Source organism: Cyprinodon tularosa, unplaced genomic scaffold (assembly GCF_016077235.1).
Source record: "Cyprinodon tularosa strain WSP-4 unplaced genomic scaffold, ASM1607723v1 ctg161, whole genome shotgun sequence".
NCBI lineage: Eukaryota > Metazoa > Chordata > Actinopteri > Cyprinodontiformes > Cyprinodontidae > Cyprinodon > Cyprinodon tularosa.
This window is the reverse complement of record NW_024038449.1, coordinates 1,708,465-1,733,975: the sequence shown is the minus strand read 5'-3', so window position 1 is coordinate 1,733,975 and position 25,511 is coordinate 1,708,465. Positions and strand designations below refer to the sequence as shown.

General features: G+C 36.0%; 1 protein-coding gene across 5 annotated transcripts in view; it reads left to right on the top strand.

The window, feature by feature from the left end:
• Positions 1 to 25,511, top strand: part of LOC119780510 (protocadherin-15-like) — a 336,939-nt gene that overhangs the window by 28,704 nt on the left and 282,724 nt on the right. For 4 of the 5 annotated variants that reach the window (XM_038280587.1, XM_038280586.1, XM_038280584.1 and 1 more), the window contains exon 2: positions 15,199 to 15,349. In XM_038280587.1, the coding sequence (XP_038136515.1) occupies positions 15,217 to 15,349 (133 nt within the window). In that variant the 5' untranslated portion in view covers positions 15,199 to 15,216. Of the gene's footprint in view, positions 1 to 15,198; positions 15,350 to 25,511 lie in introns of those variants that run through there. The other variant, XM_038280585.1, reaches the window with a different exon arrangement.

Genomic DNA, 25,511 nt, shown 5'->3' with positions numbered 1-25,511 from the left:
ACTGAGGCCTTAGTCCTAGACATGGCTGACCCGGGTTCGAATCGGCTTGTTTTCCCTATGACCGCATGTTTCTCCCTCTCTCTTTTACTCTGTTTCCTGTCAGCCCACTGCACAATAAACAAGCCATTAGTAGTTTAAAAACCTATAAAAAAGGCAATCTTGGTCACATGACCCACATGGGTGTTGAGAAGGAAGATCCGCGAACAGCATCAACATGCACAAAGTGCTGTATATTGACCTGGAAAATCATTTTCAGTTATCTAAAACTAAGGGCACAGTGTTGCTTTAAATGGTCTTAAGATGCTCAACATTTGTAAACATTGAATGAAAGAAGGTTTTTAGAAACTATAATGCCGCAGCAAATGTTTTTTGTTTTTTTGTTTTTTTTAAATCAGTTGCTATTTCATAGGGACCTATACAATATACATAGAGATTGACACCTTAAACTGTCTTATTCACTATATCATAGTTGTTACAGCCTTGAAACAAACCTCACCTGAAGGCCCTATAACAATTCCATTACAAAATATAAACTCTTACAGTAAATACCAAAAAGTAATCTTTGAAAAACTCCTCAGACACTTATTACTTACTCAAAATCTCTAGTTAAACTAAAGGAAAATTTAATTTTACAATAGACAAAAAAGCCCCAAAACTAAAAAAAAACTATAGATTAGATTGAAATTGTTACCTTGTATATAAAAAAACAGAATCATTTATATGCATTTAAAATTTTTCGCATTCTTTTGATGAATAAATAAAGAACCCTAAAATATTAACTATGACTTCAGGTCCTACAGTATGTGTGTAGAGCAATGCCTATGTGTGTGATCAGCAGCTTTGCAGGCACAATAAGGTGACAGCATTTAATTTGGCAGCTGAGAGCAGTGTGCAAGCCCTGCTGCCTGTTCCAGGGCAGTATGTCAGACCTGCATAGTGGTCCATGGAATTAGTTTAGTGGGCTGGCAAAGACAGGTGTTACCACAGTGATATTTTAAGCAGACAGCAAACTGGAATGCAAGGTAGTGTTGAAATTAGTGGTAGTAACTCACAATGGTTGACAGATTTCTGCAAGAAAATATATTCCACTGAGGCTATAAATGCATGTATTTTCACACTATTTAAAAAAAACAAAAGCTTTCTTAAATGACTTCTTTAAAATCACAGAAAAAGTTAACAGTAAGTAATGAATGTTTTATCTTGAATTTACGGGAAACATTTTTACTCCCTGTTGTCAGGTGTTAGGATTTAAGACAGATGTCAATGCATTCAGACCTTTAGCCACATCTCTATTAATACTATACATGTGTGTATTAAAGTGCACACGCTGCAAGATTTATTTTGGGTTCTTGACATTTTTCAAATTTATAATAATATCAAGTTGGTGTTTTTGGACCATTGGTTCACTTTTCCTTGAGTGAAATATTTTCAAGCCGCACAGGTGCAGACTTTTGCCTATTAAATGTATATGAATAGAATCTCTAGTTTACTGATCAATTCAAATCTTTTTTCATTTCTCTAAAAAAGTTCTAGATTCCCATTTAGAGACTAACTTAATGAGATGCAGTCTAGGAGATAAACGCACAAAACAAAATATTTTAAACGTCTTAAAGTTTTCATTGCAAGCGATTTGTATTAAACAACCCTGCATTCTTCAGAACAACCTTTTTTTGTATTTTGAATATCTAATGATTTAACTAGTCAAATTAAATTAAACAGAAATTGAATATATAGGGCATAGATAATTTTACAGACATTGGCTCACCAAAAGGAGAAGAGAGAAAAACTATATTAGATACATTTAGGCTTGAGCCTCCAATACATTAGGTGACTTGAAATGAAATGTGAGATTTATTGCTGCCTGTAGACTAATTTGACTATGAAATAATTGAGGAGCAAAGAGCAGATAGTTATCTGATGTATCAGCCTTAGTCACCACGGCAGCACAAGTTGTCCCGGTTAAAATCTATTTCCCAATTGTTAGGAGCACGATATGGTTCATCATTCATCCTTTCGCATGTTAAAAGGAGCACATGGGAACATGAGCTTCACCACTCTTCAGCAGAGTAGAGCAGATTTTCAGGGAGTATGTCATCTTTTTACCTTAAAGGAATAGTACACATCTGGAGATCTGGGAGGCTTCTTGCTGTCTGCTGACATTCAAATAATGGAGGTCCCCAGCGCCCGAGTCAGAAAGGTCCATAAAAGTCCGCAAAAAACGTGTCAATATTCCTCCATACTGCTCGTCCAATGTATTCCAAGTGTCCTGAGTGGGTAGCGTCCATAATTTACTCGAAACAAAGTCATTTATAATATTTTAGAGCATAAACAGTAGTGTATAGGATTTCCTAAAAGCGCGCGCCTGCGAGTTCACGACTCTACGGAAACCGTGGCAGACCAAACCAGATGAAAGTGCGCATTCAGCGTCTGCTCTGCCGATAATGCAAGCGTAGAAGAAGAAATTTGCTGTTTACCTGTGCAAAGAAAGAAACAACGAAAGAAAAATGTCTGAGGACTTCAGTGTTGAGGAAGAGCATGAGTTCTTTGCCGAGCTGAATGTGCACTTTCATCTGGTTTGGTCTGCCTCGGTTTCCGTAGAGTCGTGAACTCGCAGGCGCGCTCTTTTAGGAAATCCTATCCTATAAAGCTGCAGCTGGAAGGTGTGTACCATTAAAAACAGAATTAGGTTTTCGTTTTTTTTTTTTTTTTTTTGAAGTGGGATTTGTCTTAACCCGTCCAAAAAAAGAAAACAAAAAATGTTCTTCAACAATCGTTGAAGGGCTGCATCTATCATCTGTGGTCAGCAGGTTAGTCCAATTGACCTTATCAAGGGGCAGGTCCTGGCATTGGTACCCTCAGTCAGGGCACAGGGTTTTCACTTCCGTGATAACAGACACTGTCTTGGTTAATATGCAATCTTTAACTTGGCCAGCAAGATCATAGCTCTAAAGAAGGCTTCCTCAATTAAGGTCCTTGAGGACCAGTTTCCTGCACCTTTTGGATGTGTCTCTACTTTAACAAACCTAAGTCAAATAACCAGGTCATGAGGAGGACTGGAAAACCTGACTGCATTTTGAGGAGGTCATTCACCAATTTGATTGAAGTATGGAAGCAAAAGCACATTCAAAATGTGCAGGACCTCTAGGGCCGGAATTAAGGAAGCCTGCTCTAATCCATATTTCCTCCCCACCCCCTCGCCAGGCATAACCTATGTAGAGCTGTGGGTAGAGAGGAAGAAACATTGTTGTTTTATCACCTCACAGGGACTAGCTTAGACCCCTTTTTGAGAGCTGTTATAAAATGGGTGCATTCAAAAGGTGGATTCATACCAAACGCTGTGATTTCTGCCAGCACCGAGGGGAGTTCACCACTTTGCATTTCAATTGCACAGTGTTTACACCCCGGACTTCGTCATCAAATTGGAGGAAATTTAGCTGTGTGAAGCTGACATCCCACTGTCATGAAAAAATTCAGCAAACGGTGAATGGTTATTGCTTCATTAGAGCAGGTAAAATGGGGATTCATAAAAATAAAATAGAAAATAAATAAATGAATAAACAATCATCTTTGCTGGTTTTGTTTCATAGTTATAAAGATTGTTTTTTACGTCATCTAGAAGTTATCTATCCCCCCATTAAATTCTGAATTACATCATACTTATCTACTTTTTCATTGCTATATGATATATGTAGGTAAAGCTATCACTTGTGCTGATTAAGTTTTCAAGATGGAATAATTTTTAATTTCGGCCGAAGACATCACCATCTGAGCAGGCGTTACAGCTGTGCATGTTTCAGAAAATAAAGTTATTGCTAACATAACATGTCTTTCCTGTCCTGGTATTAAATATAACACTGGGCATGCTTACATTATTTAGTGGTTTGAATGATTGCTTAATATTTAGTAAATCAGCAGCCTCCCAGACCCTTTGCTTTGGACCTGCCTTTACCCTTGGCAATCCCATAGCATTTCCTGTCAAGGTCTCACTTTCAGCTTTTCACAATAAAAGCACAGGTTAAAAGCCTCAATCTGCCATCATTCTTAACTAGCAATATGGGTCTATAGTTCAGCATGCAGGTCCAGCAGATTCCTGAACAGTTTCTTCCCCACAGCCATTAGACTGTTAAATGTTATATAAAATGGGTTATAAAAAAACCCTGAATGTTGGAACTGTAACTATACAGTTGTATATTTACATCACCTTTTTTCATCAGTGTTTTTTTCATTTCAGTGTTTTTATCACTGCTGCTTACCTTTATCAAGGCTGCACTTAAAAAAAAAAGAAAAAGTCTAGAGAGCTGTACTAAACGAAATATCTTTTTGTATACACTTGTGTGTACAAAATGACAAAGCAAAATCTGGCTATGTCCAGTTCAGTTTCTTTCCACATGCCTTTAAAACAGAGAGGCAAATTATTTTTAAGAATCTTTCACCGAAACATGATTCTGGTCTTAAAATGCTGAAATCATTGACAGTGGCAAATGTAACCAAATAAAATATTAGCAAAGTATATAATGTCTGGCAACACAATTTAAAACATGACATAAAATTGCAACATAAAGTCTAAAATTCAGTGTGATGCAATTCATTGAACAAAAATATAACCAAATAAAGCAAATTTTCCAGGTAAAACCAACAAGAGGATTTTTCAACTCAACCGATGTAATGATGCCCTTTGATATTAGTGATGAAGCCTATAAGCAGACTCATGATTTGATAGGAGTAATTTCTTTTGAGCTGCATCAGTGAGAAACAGCTTGCAGGCCTTTCTCTCACGCATTTATTACATTTTGGGAGGTACCAATTACATGAATGTACATTACAGCCTTCATGACAAGAATGAGAAGCTTGAGCACACTTTGCAACTCTTAACAGCTTTTCAACGACAATTTTGAATATTACAACAGTGAGAGTCAGACAGAACCCAAGGACACACTGAAAACCAAATAGAATTTATATCATCTCAATCTACAGTAGGAGAACCAACAACGATTTACCAAAGAATGTCATTGACAAGAGCTTTAAACAAATATATATATATATATATATATATATATATATATATATATATATATATATATATATATATATATATATATATATATATATATATATTTATATATATTTTTTTTTTTTTTTTTTTTTTTTTAGGTAGCTCTGACACAGGCTAGATAAGAGTTCAAAAAAAGCTGCATGCTGTATTCCTCATTTTGTCTCTGGAAGGGAACAAAAAAATCGATACGTATATTTCTGTTGCTGAATTTTTACTTATTGTGTCCTCTGTCAGCTCAGCTGAAGGCTGATTACATTTAGAAAAGAAAAGTCCTTGCAGGCAGATAGGGAAAATTCCACAAATTGCTCCACTTATTCAATATCACATCAGGTCAGACAAAAACTGACAGTTTTGTTGAAATCATTGTGCTAATATAGTGCTGAGTTCAAGGGCAGATAAAAAATTCTTTTAACTTGAGTGTGATCAAATATCCCTATTTTGGAGAATAAACCAACATTATTTTGATACAAAAGGCTGAGAAACTGAAAGTATTTGTGACTTTAAAACAGTTGAAAGCAAGACATTTTCTGTAAAAGATGTTTATTTTGTATCTTTCCCTAATTTTTTGATTTTAATAATTTTTATTACTGTTTTGACCTATGAGGTTAGCAATTCACAGTTCAGTGACCCATAGAAACAAAGCAAAGCAAAATAAAAGCACTTAAAAAGTTGGAGTATACTGATACTGAGGGGTTTTACTCTAGTCTAATTATTAAAAATCTATTGGTGCATCCCTATAAAATAGAGCATCATCAGACATTTTATTTAGTAATTCAACTCAAGGTTGAAACAGTTAACAAAAAACAGTTACTTAAGCAGTATATATTTCAAGGATTATATCTCCTAGTGAAAAAAAAAATTACGATTCAAGAGATATAGAAATCACTTAAGCACTTAAAAAGCAAATTTTTAAAAGGAAAATAAAATGTTATGGGTTAGCTATAGCCTACTGTACGTGGTGAATACAGATTTTGTTGATGTGGCAGCTACCTCACAGACAGGAACAGGCAGTGAAGTTGCTCCTAGAGATTAATTTGTTAGATGTCTTTGAATTACACATAGATTGACGCAATAGATTGATACTCATTCGATGAACTGTAACTGATAGGAAAATTGAGAACTTTTGCTTGATGATATTATTAGATCTTGCTCAAGATTGATGTACCATTAATGTACATTTATAATATTAACTGCATTGTCATAGCTTTACCAAAAACTTAAGTTTGGAAAACTCATATCCCTTAGTGTGCAATAACAGTTCAGAGAAATGCAAAGTGTGAGGGAAGCACATGCTAAACTACAACAATTTTTCAAATTTAATAGATATTAAAAATGCTTGCAAATGAAAACTTGAGCTGCTCATTTTGAGTAATAAAATGGCATTCATGTATTTCTAAAAGGAACAAATTAAATAATTGTTATTACAAAAAACTAAAGAAAGGTTATTCTGATAAAATCTCTATTTTTTGGCTTCTTTTATATTGTTTGTTGTTTTTCTCTCTGTACTACCGGGAAACAGGAAAATTGTGGTTATTTGGGTGCTGCTTCCTGGCACTCAGCTGACTGTCACTTTGACACTCAGTGAGATTGTCAGAACAAGATGCACAAAGTACTTGGCTATTAGCTTAGTGGACATCCTGTTCAACACCAGAGCATGTGTAAATAATATGAAAACCTTTAGTTTGTTCCTATTGATTCTGCAAAGTGGTGAGAATTTAGTGTGGATTGCTTTTAAGACAAAACATGCAAATCCTGCTCTGTTCATTTGCACTGCTTGATCCATACAAATCAGTGAATTGATGTTGACAGCATGACACAAGCTGTTTTTAAATAAACTTAAGAGCACCCCCCACTTCATCCTTCTATCAATATTATAAAACAGAATATTTAAAAATAGTTTTTCATGAATGTGAAGGCTAACTTTTTTTGCATGTTTCAAACACATTTTGTCATGAAGCAGGACAGAAGGATCCAGTATTCAAGCCGAGACAGACAGTGGGATAATTCGTGTTCGTATTCGTACACTCACCGGCCACTTTTTTAGGTACACCTGTCCAACTGCTCGTTAACACTTAATTTCTGAGCAGCCAATCACATGGCGGCAACTCAGTGCATTTAGGCATGTAGACATGGTCAAGACAATCTCCTGCAGTTCAAACCGAGCATCAGTATGGGGAAGAAAGGTGATTTGAGTGACTTTGAACGTGGCATGATTCTTGGTGCCAGAAGGGCTGGTCTGAGTATTTCAGAAACTGCTGATCTACTGGGATTTTCACACACAACCATCTCTAGGGTTTACAGAGAATGGTCCTAAAAAGAAAAAACATCCAGTGAGCGGCAGTTCTGTGGGCGGAAATGCCTTGTTGATGCCAGGGGTCAGAGGAGAATGGCCAGACTGGTTCGAGCTGATAGAAGGGCAACAGTGACTCAAATAACCACCCGTTACAACCAAGGTGGGCAGAAGAGCATCTCTGAACGCACAGTACGTCGAACTTTGAGACAGATGGGCTACAGCAGCAGAAGACCACACCGGGTGCCACTCCTTTCAGCTAAGAACAGGAAACTGAGGCTACAATTTGCACAAGCTCATCGAAATTGGACAATAGAAGATTGGAAAAACGTTGCCTGGTCTGATGAGTCTCGATTTTCTGCTGCAACATTCGGATGGTAGGGTCAGAATTTGGCATCTACAACATGAAAGCATGGATCCATCCTGCCTTGTATCAACGGTTCAGGCTGGTGGTGGTGGTGTCATGGTGTGGGGAATATTTTCTTGGCACTCTTTGGGCCCCTTGTTACCAACTGAGCATCGTTGCAACGCCACAGCCTACCTGAGTACTGTTGCTGACCATGTCCATCCCTTCATGACCACAATGTACCCAACTTCTGATGACTACTTTCAGCAGGATAATGCGCCATGTCATAAAGCTAGAATCATCTCAGACTGGTTTCTTGAACATGACAATGAGTTCACTGTACTCAAATGGCCTCCACAGTCACCAGATCTCAATCCACTAGAGCATCTTTGGGATGTGGTGGAACGGGAGATTCGCATCATGGAAGTGCAGCCGACAAATCTGCGGCAACTGTGTGATGCCATCATGTTAATTTGGACCAAACTCCCTGAGGAATGCTTCCAGGACCTTGATGAATCTATGCCATGAAGAATTGAGGCAGTTCTGAAGGCAAAAAGGGGTCCAACCCGTTACTAGCATGGGGTACCTAATTAAGTGGCCGGTGAGTGTATATTTCATTACTAAGCGTAAATAACAGAAGCGGAGCTACAGATCTTCAGTGGATGCGGCTAGGGTGTCTATGACTGGAAACTCTGGTTGGAGAAAAAAACACAGTAGTGATTATTAGTGACCATGACAATCTGATGGAGGATGATTATCCATTTAAGTTACTAACCTGGTTTAACAGTTCTGTCCATCTAGAAAAGTGGTAGGATCCAGCCAGAGGGCTGCTAAAGAGATGCGGCGAGCATCGCCCAGGGTGTCCTAGATGTTTCAGCCCTGAAGAACAAGCATGAGTCCGAGCCAGGTTAGGGAAACATATCACAATAGGAAGGCCCAGAGGTCCAGGAGTCCGGGGAGTGATATGGATGAGAACAGGAACGGGCTGGTTCAGGGTTCTAGGAATCTACTGACCATTCAGGCAGAACGTTCAGATGGGAACAGGCACGCTCAGTGGTTAGGAGGCAGAACAGGTCAGGATATCAGGAACACTACGGAACACTAAAAAGCAGTTCTCTCCACTGAGCCAAGACAGGAACAGACATGCTCAGTGGATGTGAGACAGATCGGGATCAAGAAATCAGAAACACTGCAGAACACTAGAGGACCATCTCTCCACTGGCCCCCCAAGAATGAGAACATGAACAAGAGCATCAGCAATTATCTAGTTGGGACTGAGCAGCATATATAGAAGCAGGAGCAGGTGGAAGAGATAGAAACCGGACAGTTAAGCAGGTGAATGAAATGAGCAATTAGGTGAGCCATCGGTGGCAAAATCAGGAAACATTTCAACGTATTTCGTAACAAAACATGATGCAAAATGCTAAATTTTCATTTAAACTCTTGTTCTAGGTGAAGGACAAATTAATGATTCAGTGTTTAACTTAAACGGTACTCTCTACAAATGATTAGTGACATAGTTTGTGTTTTTAGTAATGTGTCTAGGAATTATAGTTAGTAAAACCATATTGTAAAAATTGTCTTTTTTGGGGGGGGGGGGTTTAAATGAAGTAATGTGGAACTGGAAAGCTGCTGTAAGGAAGGAGCCCTCAAGTATAAAGTATTACTACACCATGCTAAAAAATTGAGATATTTGCACAGAATTTTCATTTGTTGAGATAGAACCTTTTGTTTTACTTTCAATGTTTTCTGGGGTAATTTTTTTTTTTTTTTTTTTTTTTTTTTTTGTCTAGTGCTTTATTTTCCTAAGTATCAAAATATTATTTTCCTCAGACATTTGAGAGCAAAGAAGCTATTCCTTACAGGAAAAAAGTAAAATAATCTGGCAAAAATATACCACACCATCAACCCCTCATATGACTTCATTCTACACTTGTACGCTTTAGTACATTTAAAAGGGTAATGTCTGAGATAAAGGCAAAAAGAAATTATTCTGACAGCAGAGAACCCAACATATTGAACAGTGCGGGTAAGAAAAAGGTCTGATTAGTGACTTCAAGGGAAATATTTCTGTTTTTTTTTTTTTTTTGCTTTGTTTTTTTTGCAGCAAAAAGCTTAAGAATTTCAGTCACAAATTCAGAAATACTCAAAGTTGATGTACTTATACAAATTCTACAAAATCTGCAATGCCATTTTTAGCTCTCAAGGGTTTGGGTTCTCAAGGTTTATGTTTGCATCTTCTACAACTTTTTACTCAGTTTTTGTTTGGGGGAGGTTTGCCCTCTTTTTTACTGCCTCTCTTTGTGATATTTTATTTTTTATTCACCACTCCACTTCCCTGTGATCACAAAGTTCATAGTTCATATGTAGTAAAATCCGCACAGGTCCCAAACGTGGCTTTGGTCCCTTTTTTGTCTTGTTTTCTTTCTTTTTGTTGTCTTAGTGTTTTAGTTTGAATTCCTTTTTTGTAATGTAGTCTCTTGTTGCAGGTTGTCACTTTTTCTTTAAGCCTTCCTTCCTGTCTCCTCTCATTGTCTGATCGGCCCCTGTCTCTCCGGTTCCATCAAATTTCCATGTTTCGTTTTCTTTGAGTACATCTTTCTCTCTTTGGGGTGTACTTCCACTCCTCTCTGGAGGAATAAAACTTTTTGAAGTTCTAGCTAGGGAAAGTGCCTTCAGTCGTAATACACTTTATCCTGGTTTCCGATGCTTACAGCATGGTCTGCAATTGTTTGCAACAGTACTGTCAAAAGAAGACAAGAGAATTAAACATGAGGCAGCTACCCTTCCTGGCTCAAACACTTTCTGAGTGTTGTTATCCTGAACTGATCCAGACTGGGACTGTTCTGCAGTGATAACAACTGGTGAGTCATAAAGAGAGATAATTTATTCATTATTCTTATTTTCTTGGAAGCTGTGCAGGTGCTTGCCTGCATTAAAAATGATAATAATCAACAATTAATTGTTTGATCTCATGTATGCTTTTTAGAAGCGATGATACGGTGGTTTGGATTCTTGCTTGTAATATTAATTGTAGGGATGTGTTTATGAAAGTGCTGATTGATATGACTGGAAGTGATTTAATGTACTCCAGCTGTTGTCCACTGAATTATAATGTACATTACAAAGAGCACTAAAGAGACCCTGAGATGAAGTATATTTAAGTTTTATTTATTCAAACTAATAATACTCAAATAAAAAAAAGAATATAATTAATAGTATTACTTAATCTTGTTAAAATATGTCAAGAAAACTGCTAAATAAGTACCAGCTGCTTGATCCAAAGACTATACTGAAGCACTGAAGGATCAAACTTGCTGCTGATAAGTTATGGAATGGGTTTGCTAAACAATTTTGCTTTTTTCCTGGGTTCAACAAACCATGAAATGTTGTTTTACACATCTTGTATCATCTAACAGTGTTTTGTCTTTTTTTTTTGCCTTATTTACTTTTTTATTTTTTGTAAATGTACAGCTTTTTTACCATTTATTTTTTCAATTTTAAATGTGAATAAGACGAACTGGATTTGATTTTTTTTTTTTATATACCTGGAATAATGGAATGAAGATATTCAATTTTCTTAAATCTATAATTTTTCATACTTTGTACTTTTCTTTGGTTTTTGTGGGGTTTAATATTCTAATATTAATCTTAAATGAATAATAACATTTAACAATCTGTCATGTTGCAAACTTGGAAACAGAATAACTGGTAGATGCCAGACTTTTTTTTTTCATGATGTTATATATTTCAAAATAATATAAGTGTCATCTTATAAATGCATTTTTACAACAACATAACAAGCAACAGGGCAGAATAAGGTAGGAATAGCAGCCTTGTTAACACACCTGTGTGTTCTGTAAATATTATTTAGTCAAAATGTGGGGACAATTGACCATTCATTTACACAGACTATGTCATCTGTGTGTCCTCCATTCTCTTGCAAATAGAAGCTATTCTACTTGGTAATGTTTTCCCACCACACCACTGAACCAGTGGAAATGACATTGTTGAACAGAAGGGTTAATATTTACAATAAAACTGCAAATTGTGACCAGGCCTGTGTGAATGAAAGGGGAAGAAAATTACAGAAAAAATGCTCATTTGACGACTGGGGATTGCAGCAATTTTAATAAGTTAGTTATTTATTTAGTTATTATTTTCATGTGTCTCAGATATGAGAGTAGAATCTCTAGACTTGTAGCCCTGCTGTGTTTAAGCCTCTAAGTATTAAAGAAGGTAGTTCTTCAGCTGCCCTGCTATGTTGACTTAGAATATTAAAAAGACTTAGTTGAAAGAGCTGACAATAAGATTAAATAACATAACCACCCATGAAGCTTCTACCACAATTAGATCAAAGATGCACATTTTGGGTAGTCATTGACAAAGAAACACTGGCCAGTTGAAATATTCAGAAAATATATTTTTTAACTATTTCAGTAAGCATTAAAATAAGTTCTTAGGTAGATTTATTGAACCAGGAGCCTTAGGTTCTACAATTAGGGACATATTCTTAAAACTCTACTAGCTTAAGGAATGCTTAGCCCTCACAGACATATTGCTAAAACTGCATCACTATGCAAAGATGATTCACTACTTCTACATTTACAAAACATCATGATGGACAATTTGAGAGCATTTGATGACTTGGCACATGGTGCTTGGAGCTATCTGGATTTTGTCTTTGTCTAAGTTAACTAATTATGTAATTTAGATATAGTAAAGGTGAACATTTTTTTTTTCTGATTGTAACTGATTTTCTGATCTAAAAGCAAGAGCAAATGGGTGGGATGCAACTTAGTCTAATGAGTCATATTTTTTTCCCCAGCTATCCTGTGGCCAAGTCATATAAAAATAAAATAGCTATTTATAATGCCCCTATGGAGGTCCAACTTCACATTAGGGATGCATTATCAGCTAGCATATAATGATTCATTTGTTTAAGGCTTAACATCTTCACAATGTTAGACGTCATCAGTTTTCTCCTTTAACTTTCTCAGTCACTTCATCTAAAACATCTGATTACAATCCTAAATGGATGGTTGAAAAATGCCACACTGAGAACATACGGACATTATGCACCTGAATTGTCATCCTTTAAAAAAGTTAATGGTTTGAGACATCTAGTTTTCACTTCTTGTCACATAAACCAATTTCAAATACCACTTTGAAATTTCGGGCAAAGACTTTGTGTCTGCCTGGTAATTTCTATCATAGTAGCTTGATAAATACTAACGTTGAAAAAACTGTTGGTGCCCCTTGTTATGTGAAAGAAAAACTAAAATGAAAAGAAGAAATTTACTTCAGTCATTGCTTTTCAACCAGGCCTAATGTTATGAAACATGCTTGGACAAAAATTATGACTTAACCTAATATTTTGTTGCACAAACTTTTAAGGCAATCAACACGATGACTACCTTTAAGCCTTAAGTGTGGGTCCTCTGACTGATTACAAGGTTGTAGACTCCTGGGTTAATAATTAGCGGGCACAACTTGATTTAACATGCTCTATTGGTCTCATTATTTCCAGTCTCTTTCAGGGGTATCATTGTTTTCGTCCAGGTCTGTTTGAAGAGTTTTCTTATTTTATTTTTAAAATTTTGTTAAGGCATGTTTGAAAAATAGCATCTGATTTTGATTTGTTAATTTACATTAATATTTAATGTATAAATAATTTTGTCAGATTCATAGTATTTCTGCGTCCATTGTGTTTTCTTTTTTCTTTCAATTAATTAGGGGTACCGACAGTTTGGTGTAAGATGTGTATTCAACCTGAGAGACTCACACAATGAAAGGTTTAAATTTGAAAACATTAGATTTATGTATACAGGTAAAACAAATATATTCTTCAAAGTATTTCTATCTAAGGAAAACCAGCTCTTTTTTAACAGGAAGAAAGCCAAGCAGAACCAGGCTCAGAGTGAGCGGCCATCTGCTGAGGCCGACTCGGGTTCAAGGAGACAGAAGTAGATAAAGACGTAAACTAAATAAGTTATTTGGCACTTGGGCCCCGGCAGAAGACTGATGTTGTGAATCAGCATAGGCTTCGTTGAGTAATCTAGAAAAGGATTAGTGTAGTCTTCCCCCAAGGCCCGGACACTGGTGGTGGAATAAGCTAGAGGATAAGTGGGAGGAGGTGGGTGAAAGGTCGCTTGCGTGCAGGAGAGAGAAGCTGGGCCAGGAGTTACAGTAAATGAAGGTGATCTTGTAAGATGATTGACCAGATCATCTCACAGATCATTTACACTTTAGCTTCATTTACTGTAAGCATGATACTCTTTAATTTTCTTTATACAGTAGTTACCATTCAAACTGCCCTTCCCAGTTAAATGCCAGCCAAATGGCAGCCAACTTCCAGCCACTGGAATGACCCCCTCTCCTCTTCCTGGGCATGCATTTTTTTTTACTCTGACTCCACCCTTTCACTGAATTACAGGGTCTGACCAGGAGATGGTACTTCTCTTTAGATCTTATTGTCCACAAATCATGACAGAAAGATATTTTGATACAAAGATTGATATTTAAAAAAGGAATCTTAGGGGACCAGCCAAGGACCAGCCAAGGGCCCATAAAGTAAAGTGGGAACATTTTGAATGGCTACTACTGTAAGATAACTCGGTATAATCTTTTGAGAGTTTGAGTTGAAATCACTCCAATAAACTGTAAATCTATAGGAGCATGAGAATACAGTACACTCGGAGCATAGTGATGAACTCCACGAGACCTTTTTCCTCTTTCTTTGCTCCCACTGCGATGCGTAATTATTCTAATCCTAAACTATGCTTGAACTGGAAAGATCCACTTGCATAAATACATAAGCACTTGTCAGCCTAATGAATTATCTTATGCTTGTTATCCATGTAAAATTTTAAATGTAGCAGATCTTTCAGAGCAAGATCTCAGATGTTGTTGGAACCTCAGGGATTTGATCAACCGCTAAAATTCTTTTCCTATCAATATCCACACTTCTCTCTGTTTTCTCTGTTTCTCCCTCTCATTCTCTCTCCCTGGCAATCTTAAAAGTCAGTGATTAACTTTGATGTTCCTGCAGAATAAAGACCAAATACATTTTTTTAGATTGCAGTGTATCTTTTATTTTTAAAATTAAATATTATTATTATTTTTTTTACATTACGAATGTAATGAAGAGAAATGTCAAGTTGAAAACATTAAATTCTTTAAAGCCTATCTGTGTAGGGATGAAATGTGTACAGTTGAGATACTGTAGATTATGTGTGGAACAAGATTCTAAAGAGGACAATTTCCCCTTAGCTTGAAGAGAACACACACTGCTCTAACCTTTTATTGCTTTCTACTGACATCCGTTGAAAGTCAAGCAACTGTTGAAGTAATCCATACAACTAAAGGTTTGAAATGTTTCCTTTGATTTGTGAGCAAGAAAGCCACCAGTCAATGGATACTCTTTTTTGCTCACACAGCTGGAGCTGTGGATAATGATTGAAACCAACCTGCATTAATGTCTTCTCATCTCCTCCCCTTTCTACACAGCTGGATGCTTGGAGAAGCATGGTGGTGAGGATGGTTAGAATGCGATTAATGGCAATGCCGTCAAGAGGCTGGGTCAAATGGATGAATGTAACGGGAACCGCAGTGCTTCATCTCCTACTGCTATCATTCTGCCTCTGCCAAGACACAGAAGGTAAATTGTGTTTGTTTAGTTTTTTTCTTTTTTTTTGCAAAACCTACCTTCTTGTACAATTTATGTCATTGCTTTCTTCTTTTGCCCATTAAGTATGTCTGAAGGATCTTAGTAAGATCACAACTCTTGTTGTGCAACTGTATTGGTTTGTTTATGATTGTTAATCATAATCATAAGTGAAAATTATAATCAATAATTTATTGTTATACTCAAAATTACTTTGCAAGTGGAAGATATTTTAGATAATTGGATTAATAGCTCTCAACCTTTGATGTTTGTGAATAATAATTTGGCATATAAATTTACAATTATTATCCAAATTTTACCCATAAATGTATATATTAGTAAATATTATGCAACATGAGGTACCTCTTTGGAATTAGGTGATCCTAAAGAAAATGACAACCAACTCAAATGTAAGCCAACTATACTCCACCATTACAAATGACTGATAACCTGTCATCAAATTAAAATCCATAATTTTTTACTTCTTACCGTGTTATCATTTTCTTGCATGCCAAAATCTGCTCTATGCTGGGATAAATGGACTCACTTTGTCCATAACACCCCACAAAAAAGTAATAAATAAAATCACTTCATGATAATCCACCCAAGGTAATTATTTCCATGAAAAAGTAAAAATAAAGAGGATAAAAGCTAACTTTTCATGTGTCCACTGATGTATCTTCGGCATTTTAGATTACCAGATTTTTGCCGTGCAGCAATTTTGCTGGATTTTTAGTATTCTTTCTTTGAGAGGTGGAAATAAACTTACATGTGTCAATGCAAAGTGTCATAGCATCATAGAAACACCAGTGATAACACTCATCGAAAGGTTTTATGACCCAATCACATGATTTGGGGGGGGGGCTTTACATAATCAATAGCATCAGAAAAGCAAAGCACTCTTCAAAGAGGCTTGCAAAGAGTTCATAGTCAGGCTTGCTCTTCGTTTGATCACTTTTGAGAACTTTAGTTACAGTTTGTTTATTGTTTATGACAACATCATAAGCTTTACCTAAGTACTTTGCTATTTTAAATACACCTGCAAGTTTGTATTTGCTTTAATATCTTATAACAAAAGGTCTTTCAAGATAATATACAATAAGATCAGACTTTATTCATCTCACAGTGGGGAAATTCACTTGTAACATCAGCTCTAGTTAAAATGCGAGGTCCAAAAGAATGAAAAGGGGCATCAAAGAAGTAATTGTACAAAGTCAGGCTAAAATAAAATATTCAAATTCTGTAATACAATCTATTGTCTTTTTTTTTATTCCCTCTGTATGGTCATTGAATTTTGTTTCTGCAGACCAGTACGAAGGCTTTGTTTACTCTTCACATAGGACTAAGCTGCCATTTTTTTGACTCGAAATTGACCATGGACATTCCAAATTGTATCTCTTTTCAGTTTAGATTAAACAAAAATCCAGTCTTTTTTTAAATCAAGCATTGCAGTAGATTATGAAATCATTTCACAAAATAATGAGGCATAAAAGTGGGTGTCAGTTTGCAAATATTAAGAACAATTGTTCTATTGACAATGCATTGATTACATACAAAAATCAGTAGTTTTAAATATTGTTCTTCCTTAAGCTTGATTTATGCTTGATGAGTTTGGGATGCCTGCACAGCCAAACATCTTCATTTTAACTTTCATGCACCTCCACATGGCAAGCAGAATTTTCCAACCGCAAACCGTGGATAATTTGTAACTATGAAGAGAGCACTTTCACATTTAATTTCCCTGTGGAATTGATAAATTATTGTTGGATTGGGTATTTAATACTACTGCTCAAACCAGAAAGACAGCAGTTTTGGAACATTAGTGAAACAGAGATAAGAGATAAGAGCAACAGAGTGACAACCAACAGAAAAATATTATAGGGTGAACAGGCATCCCTGTTTTCTTGGGACAGTCCCTTTTTTGTAATATTACGGAACAGTGGTATGCACTTGCTTTGAAACTGAGATAGATGAAAAGCTGAGAGGAGTCAAAAGAAACTATGTGTAAAAAAAACTCTCCCTTCAAGACCGCAGAATGTGGAAAGACAGAAAGAAAACAGTAACATTTGTAAAGACAGAGCCGTGATCAGCTCTTATTGATGAGAGTACAGGTGGAATGAAGGGTCACAGTTAACAAGTACCTGTGGTAAGGTGGGCTGTTTTGACATTTCACTTATGAGTTGGCTAAATGAACTTAATTCTGTGATAAATCTAATAAAATATCAGTAAGATCGTTTTGGCAAAGATGCTCAAGTTGGTTTGTAGCCTATGTAAATTAGGGTGACTTGATTCGATATGCAAAAAAGACTTGGCCAACTCATTTTAATTACACTGTTAACTTAAAGTAGAATTTAAATTTGAATATACATTACTCCTAAAAAATAAAGGGAACACGTAAACAACACAATATAACTTTAATCAAAGGGAATTTCTGTGAAATCAATCTGTCCACTTAGGAAGCAACACTGATTGACAATCAGTTTAATTTGCTGTTGTGCAATTGGAATAGACAACAGGGGGACATTTTTGGCAATTAGCAAGACATTCTCAATAAAGGAGTGGTTCTACAGGTGAAGACCACTTCTCGGTACTTATGTTCCAGTAACTATGCTTTCTGGCTGATGTTTGGGTCATTTCTGAATGTTGATGGTGCTTTCACACTTGTGGTAGCATGAGACGGACTCTAGAACCCACACTGGTGGGCTCAGGTAGTAAAGCTCTTTCAGGAAGGGTCATCAGTGTGAGCTGTGACAAAATGGTTTGCAGGATAGTCTCCAAAGGCACTACCAGGACACTGTCCAGTACACTCGGAGACATGGAGGAAGGCAACAACCCAGCTGCAGGATCGCTACCTCCACCTTTGTGCAAGGAGAAACAGGAGGGGCACTGCCAGAGAACTGCAAAGTGACCTCCACAAATGTGCATGTGTCCATGTGTGTTAGAAACTGACTCCATGAGTATGGTATGAGGGTTCGACATCCACAGATGGGGGTTGTGCTTACAGCCTAACACCGTGCACGATGCTTGGCGTTTGCCAAAGACCACCAGGATTGGCAAATTCGCCACTAACACCCTGGACTCTTTACAGGTGAAAGGAGGTTCACACTGAGCACATGTGACAAACTTGACAGAGCCAAAGGGGAGAGCGATCTGCTGCCTTCAACAAAAGTTTGATTGTGCTACAGGCCTATGCTCTAATGTTTTTGAGAGGCCCGGGATTAAATGAAATCCACGTTAAAATAGAGGACTGAAAGAAATGAATAGATGAGAAACTGGAAGACTGGTGGAGAAATTGTAGAGAAAGTAGAACAATTGTTTATTGAAAGAATAAAATGGTAGGAAATAATGTAAAGGTGAAGGAAAAAGACAGAAAAGAGCAGAGGAAAAAGAGAGCAGAAGATGATCAATGTTGAATTTATGCTTGAGTCTGAACGCACCCCCAGTACTCGTTTTAACCCCAACACTCTATTACAGATATCACTTTTTTCATTGTATTCTTAAGAAAATGCTAACACCAGGAGAAGAGACACATTCCTGCTGTTACACCTGATTATTATTCCTTAAGATGTAAAAGTAAATTAAATCACAATCGTCCCAATTTCTTAATTTAATATTGTTTATTATATTTTTCTCTAAACTGAAAATGTCTCTAGGTTGCCTTTTCCTGAGTTTACTGCATGTTCAAGTCGATACCATTTTTCATGTGTTCCCTTTACTGACTTGAAATTTTTATCGGGTCTCTGAAGGGGCCACACCATCTGCTAAGGGACTCCTTCTTCTCTCTGCAGATATTCTTTTATGACTCTGGCTCCAATTTTGGAACAAAATAATGAATGTGTGACCAAACAGACACATCCCTGAAGGTTGTTATAAGAATGTAAAACTTACTACCGTATTATAGCATCGTGCCGAAGGCAGTATTACAAACCAGGAAGAACTGCTGCCGGCTCATCTCGTTACCTGATTGTGGCAATCTGGAGGCATGTAAGCCTTGTCATTTATTCTCATTGTCCTGCTCGTTGCTGTGAAAGCCAACAGTTTAACTGTGCTCTCTGCATATTGGGTTTACATTAAAGAAGTTTAAGACTATTCTGGATTGGATTAGATTGTATCCAAATATGCTACGTATATATTTTCCAATGACTACTTTTTCTATTTATAAATATTAATGTGCACCCACATTATTTTAGACTTAAATTACAAATGCTGCCTGTTTAGGACACAGTGTGTTAGTAGATTCAAGAAACGTTCATCTTATAAGCGACACATTCAATAAAAAGTAGGAACAAGAGAAGGAACTGCCTAAAGTTCCTGGTTTTTCTTCTAATTTTATTCAGCTTTGCAGTGATGACTGCAAAGCTAAAAAACAAAGGAATAGATTCAGCTAAATTCTCATTAGTTAAAAAAGAAGATATGACAAACTGTCACCATGGAGAACATTTTAGTGTTTAAAATTTTTTTAACACATCAAAATCTCTGTTTTTGACATAGACAAGAGTTTTAAATGCATTTGAAAAAAACATTTTATTGAAATATCCGAGTTTAAATGTAAATACATGTAATTGCAAAACAGAAAAAAACAAAACATAATGTGACATAGTACCAAAGGTAAAACATGGGACTGGATGTAAAGCTCTGATATAGTTTACAATAACATGGGCTAAATTCTTAAGTTGATGAAATATTTGCAGTAGTTAAATTTTAAAAATAACATAATGCATATTTATCAACGGTTGAAGCTGATTTGGCTTTTGCTCTGGCTGCAGTTTATGCCTTGAGCGTTTCCCTAAACTCTAGGAAGGGTTATGTCCTTCAGAGCTACATAGAAGCTCGGAAAATTCCATGTTGGCCTCATCTAATATTCTCATGGATGAGACAAAACATATTTTCTTTCCAGCAGCTCTAAAGTACATTTATTAAATTAAGGAAGAATGCAAGCTTAAAACATATTTCCCTGTACTAAAAAGTACACAATTAATGCATTAAGCTACAGAGATAAATTATGGTTTTGATTATATTATGATTAGTTTATATATACCTCTAGTGTTTCTCTATCTTCTATAGGGTACTTGTCAATCAACTGCCTGTGAGAGTGGCTAGTAGACAAATAAAGAACAGTGAGTATTTTCTGGTAAAAACCAAGCCACATTCCTTTCCCCATGCACTAAGGGCAAACTGAAGCAACTTAAAACCTAAATTTAATCACCACTGATGGGATAGATCAGTATATTGCACTCTTGACTTTCTGCTCCATTTATAAGAATATTAATTTTCTATTCCACCCCAGGCTTTGAAATTTATCTACTTGGCATTTAGTTGAGTGGACTGCAGCCAGAGGTGAACATCTGGAACTTCATAGATATAGAAGCAGATATTTATATCTCCATTTCCAGTGTTGTGCCTGAACGCGTTCATTGAACGAAAGTTCATGAACTCGTTCATATTTTGGGCGAACGTGAACTGAACGTACTGCATTACTGCCTGATGAACGTTTTTGTGAACTCGTTCATTCTGGTGTCTGTGAACGGCACGCTCTCTCAGTTCAACTCCGTTCAATAGGTTGCCAGATTTCTATAAAGCCCTCCAGGCGAAACCTCGGCTAAATCACACCGTAAACAAGCCTTAATATGTAGCGGGAAACACACCCAATCTGGCAACACCAGCTACCAGCGTCGTAGCCTACAGCCGCGTGCGTCATCAAAACAAAATGCAGCGTGAAGCCACAGCAGCAAGGAGGCGACTTAAAACAAGTTTATGACCAGGTGGTCGGTGAGGATGATGGCAACAAGTTTGCCCGCCGGCTTTCAGTAAAAAAATCCGCACTTCAGTAACCTTAAATTCCTACCTCAGCCTGGTCCCTCAGTTTCTGTTAGTAAAATCTTCTTGAGCGGAGGTCTTCACCAGGGGATCCGCGACCCCTAGGGGGTCTACGGAGGTACTGCATGAGGGTCTGCATGGTTAGTTGATATTTTTATATTCCCCCCCCGCATTTTTTTCCCCCACTAATTGAAATGTCTTTAAATACTCATTAACATGAAATCAACACACTGTAGTAAACAGATAAATGGAGACAAAAGATGTCTTTCAGTCATCAATGCAAACATTCAGCGACACACAGGAGCTCTTTCAAGCTGGACACCGTTTCCTTCACAACAACCAGGAATCAGAATCAGAAAAACTTTAATAATCCCAGGGAGAAATTAATTTCTTTACATTACTCCACCTGTAATAGAGTGACTATAGGACACAATTTCATACAATATATATAGTTAGGGGGTCCCCGCTCCATCTCGCCATCAGTTTGGGGGTCCTTGGTCTGGAAAACATAGAAGACCCCTGTTCTTGAGGGTTTTACTATCCATGTAACTTGTTTGTTAAACCTGCCTGGTATAATTTTCCAGGATTCCAGTATTCCTTTTTAGTATGTATTGAAATGGAATTTCAAATGGAAAAAATTATTAAAATAAAAAAAAAACATTTGCACCTTAAAGACTACTTTCCTATTTTTCTTTTAATAATTACTCATAAAAAAGACCATTCAAGCAGCACATTTTTCCTGATGTTTTTGAGAATATACTGTAGGGGTGAAAGCTGCAGCTGCTACTAGTGTGAAGTGAATGGACAGCAACAAAGCGTTAAAGCAACAATGGGGAAATGCTGTCCCCTCAATGCTAATGTAAACCCTGGTTGGATAAGGATTCAAAACTGGATATGAAGATGAAATCTGACGCACAGTTTCAGAGTTACAACTGATAAAATAATTGCTGTCTGTGGTTCTACAGTAGGATATGGTGTAATTGAGCAATATATGGAGAAAAAAAAAAAAAAAAAAGAACTATGAACTATGAACTAGTTCGTTTTTTGGAATTGTGAACTATGAACTGAACTAGTTCATTTTAAAATGTGTGAACTGAACTTTGAACTAGTTCACGTAGAAAGAGAACTTTCCCAACACTGTCCATTTCCATGTTTGCTGAGAATTTCGTGATACAATTTTTTTTCTTTTTGTGTCAAACACATGTATGATTTCTCCAGAGTATATACTGTCTATCAGACTTTATTTATCCATAGCTAAAAATCATTCAGAGGTCTTCATTTCCTTTTATAGATCCCCATATATCTATGGAAAGAAAACACTGATACACTTTTTGTCAGGTTGTGTGGAGGTTTTTAGAGGACCCAAATGCAGAGACAGAGGCTGACTTGGTTTCTTGTAGATTTAATAACCAATGGTGGCAAATGAAGCATAAATCTAAAAATAACTGAACAAGGAACACAGGAAACAGAATGAAGAGAATCCAGCAAACAGTAACTGCAGATGAGGAATATATATGCCAAAAAGGACAAAGAATGGATTAATCAACTGATTTGGTTCAGGTGTCGATAGAAGGAACTAGAAGGGAGCGCCACATGTAAATTGGCTCCTGGTACAATGCTCACGATTGACAACACAAGTAACACATCTGATGCTAAACTCTCAGAGCAGAGTTAGAAGAACATTGTCATCAGTTAGCAGAGCTCGAGTTTAAGGAACGTTTGAATTAAGTGAAATAGTGAAACCGCAGGTGAAATCAAGCGCTGTATAGGAATAGTGACAGACACAACGGATATTTTTAGGACTTCAAGAAACCACCTTGTGTGTGATTTATTTTATCCTTAGAATCTGCAGTGATATATTTATTTAGTTTTTAGACATGTTTGTATCAGTTTAATGTAGTAATTAAACAGATAAGTGTGGGGTGTTCAAAGTATAGTTTTATCTTTAAATGTTCAAGCATTTGTATACCTACAGGCTAAGTTCAAATTATATAAAAACATGTATCAGTGTGAAACGCTATGACATCTTTATTATAAGCAGGACTTACATTCTTCATTCTATAAGTAACAAAAGCTTCAATTGAAATGTCAAATGAAACAAAAGAATACATTAACATTTGAAATGCCACAAAATTATGTTCTTATGATGATAAGTAAAAAAAAGTAAAAAAAACAACAACAAAAAAACAATGGACTTTGTTTTCCGAGTTTGAAGACGTTTTGCTTCCCATCCAGAACGCTTTCTCACTTCAAATTGTCTGGAGAAGGGTTTGAGTTGAAGGCTTTTAGAGTGGCACAAACAAAAGCTTTTTTATGGCTTAGCAAACATGCAAGTTGACTGACAAATTGATGACTGAGAATCTTAACCAGCATTATGATGTTAAGCAGCTTAAAATGTATATATTTATAAAAGTCCCTGAGAAGAAACTTACTCCATGAGCAGAACATGTTTCTCGTGGAGTTTCTTCTGTTTTCTATAAATAAATTTTTTTCTATTGCCCTCTTTAATTGATATCCTATTTTGATCATGCTTATTTCCTATTTTACATTGTCTACAACAAGTACTGTTTCAAACTTGGATACAAAGTCAAGTGGATTGTTTTTAATTTTATTTTTTTGGAATGACCATTATCTAAGGTTACTAAAAACATGCATGTATTTTAACTGCTAACTCTTGATCCGGTTGGCGGCAACATATTTTTGGCAAACATTTAAAACTGGACGCATTCAAATGCATGGAAATAGTATCTCCCTTAAAGGTTCTGCTCTGTCTCTAAAATCAGGACCTCTGATATTATTATTATTGTTAATTTGCAACTGATTGGTAAGTGACCAATCAGTTACAGTTTCTAGGCCAATGCATATTATACAAAACTGTTTTGGTATTACTGTATGTCATAGAGGGTCCATAACAGGGATGAGGATCACTATTACATAAGCACCTACACATGTTGGCACCTTTTTCTTTACATTCTATGATAAAACAGATTGTTTTCCTATGAATGCGTTTATGAATCATGTGTGATAGGTCTGTGAACCTTCCAGACTGCCTGATTAAAATATATATATACAAAAAAGGTATATGCTGTATTTAAGCCCTTTTAAACTCAAAGATTAGAGAATGATTAGCTGAGGCTAATTTAGTTTTAAAAACCTACAGAGACTATAGAAACTCAAAGAATATTTCACTAAAGACTAAGGGAAATATTTCTGAAAACAGATTTTTTTCTTAACACTTTACTATTTTGTATTTTTTACAAGAGAAAAAAAAACCTCATTAAACCTCAAGTCAAACAAGTAGGAGAATATATCAATGTTGAACCATTTTAGATAATACTGTACAAAATCAAGAGGAGGTCATGGTAGTCAGAAATTATTATGGTGATGTTGGAACTATTTGAGTATACTGTGACCAATGCATTCTCAGTGTGAAAGAACCTTATCAAATGAAATCACTGATATTGCCTTTGGTTGACAGTTTATATTAGAAATAGCAATATCTGCTAAATAAATACATGCAGTGGTAAATGTAAAATAGAACACTTCACCTTTGACTCTGCTTTATAAAACCAATACATAAGAAACAAATTCATTATGTTCTCTTTTTCAACCACTGAAAACAATATTACTATTACAGTTCTCTTGCTATATTCATGCTGATTTTTTATATTTAGTCATGCTAAAACCCTAGCAAAGGTTGCATTTCATATTTTGTGTGTTAGGGTTCAAACTCTAGAATTTTTTTAATTTATGAATCGAAAATTCTTCGATCTTGACATTGTAGTTAATGTTGTTGATAAATGGTGCATTTATTGCACATGTAGTGTAACACAAGTTGTACAAATTGCAAATTAGCCTGTCAAAGAAGAGCAACTGTATACATTTAAACATCTAGAGATAGTAAAGAAGACTTACTGAATCTCATATACACATCTATCTTTAGATTCGACTGTAGCATGATTCATTTATCTCCATATCTGAGGATTCTATAACTTGCTGATTTAATAGGATATTCATAATTCAATAGTTGCATGAACTGAGTTGTCATCTTTATGCCAGCGATTAGACAAGAATGAGGATTCAGGATTCAGGAAAATTCAAAGGTAGAAGTTGACTGAAATGACTATGTCTAACATTTAAAGTAGATAATCATCTAGCCCAGAGGCACTTCACAATAATAAATATACAATATACAACATACAAAAATCAAAACTGACTCTACAATTATATATATATATATATATATATATATATATATATATATATATATATATATATATATATATATATAATTGTAGAGTCATTGTATATATATATATATATATATATATATATATAT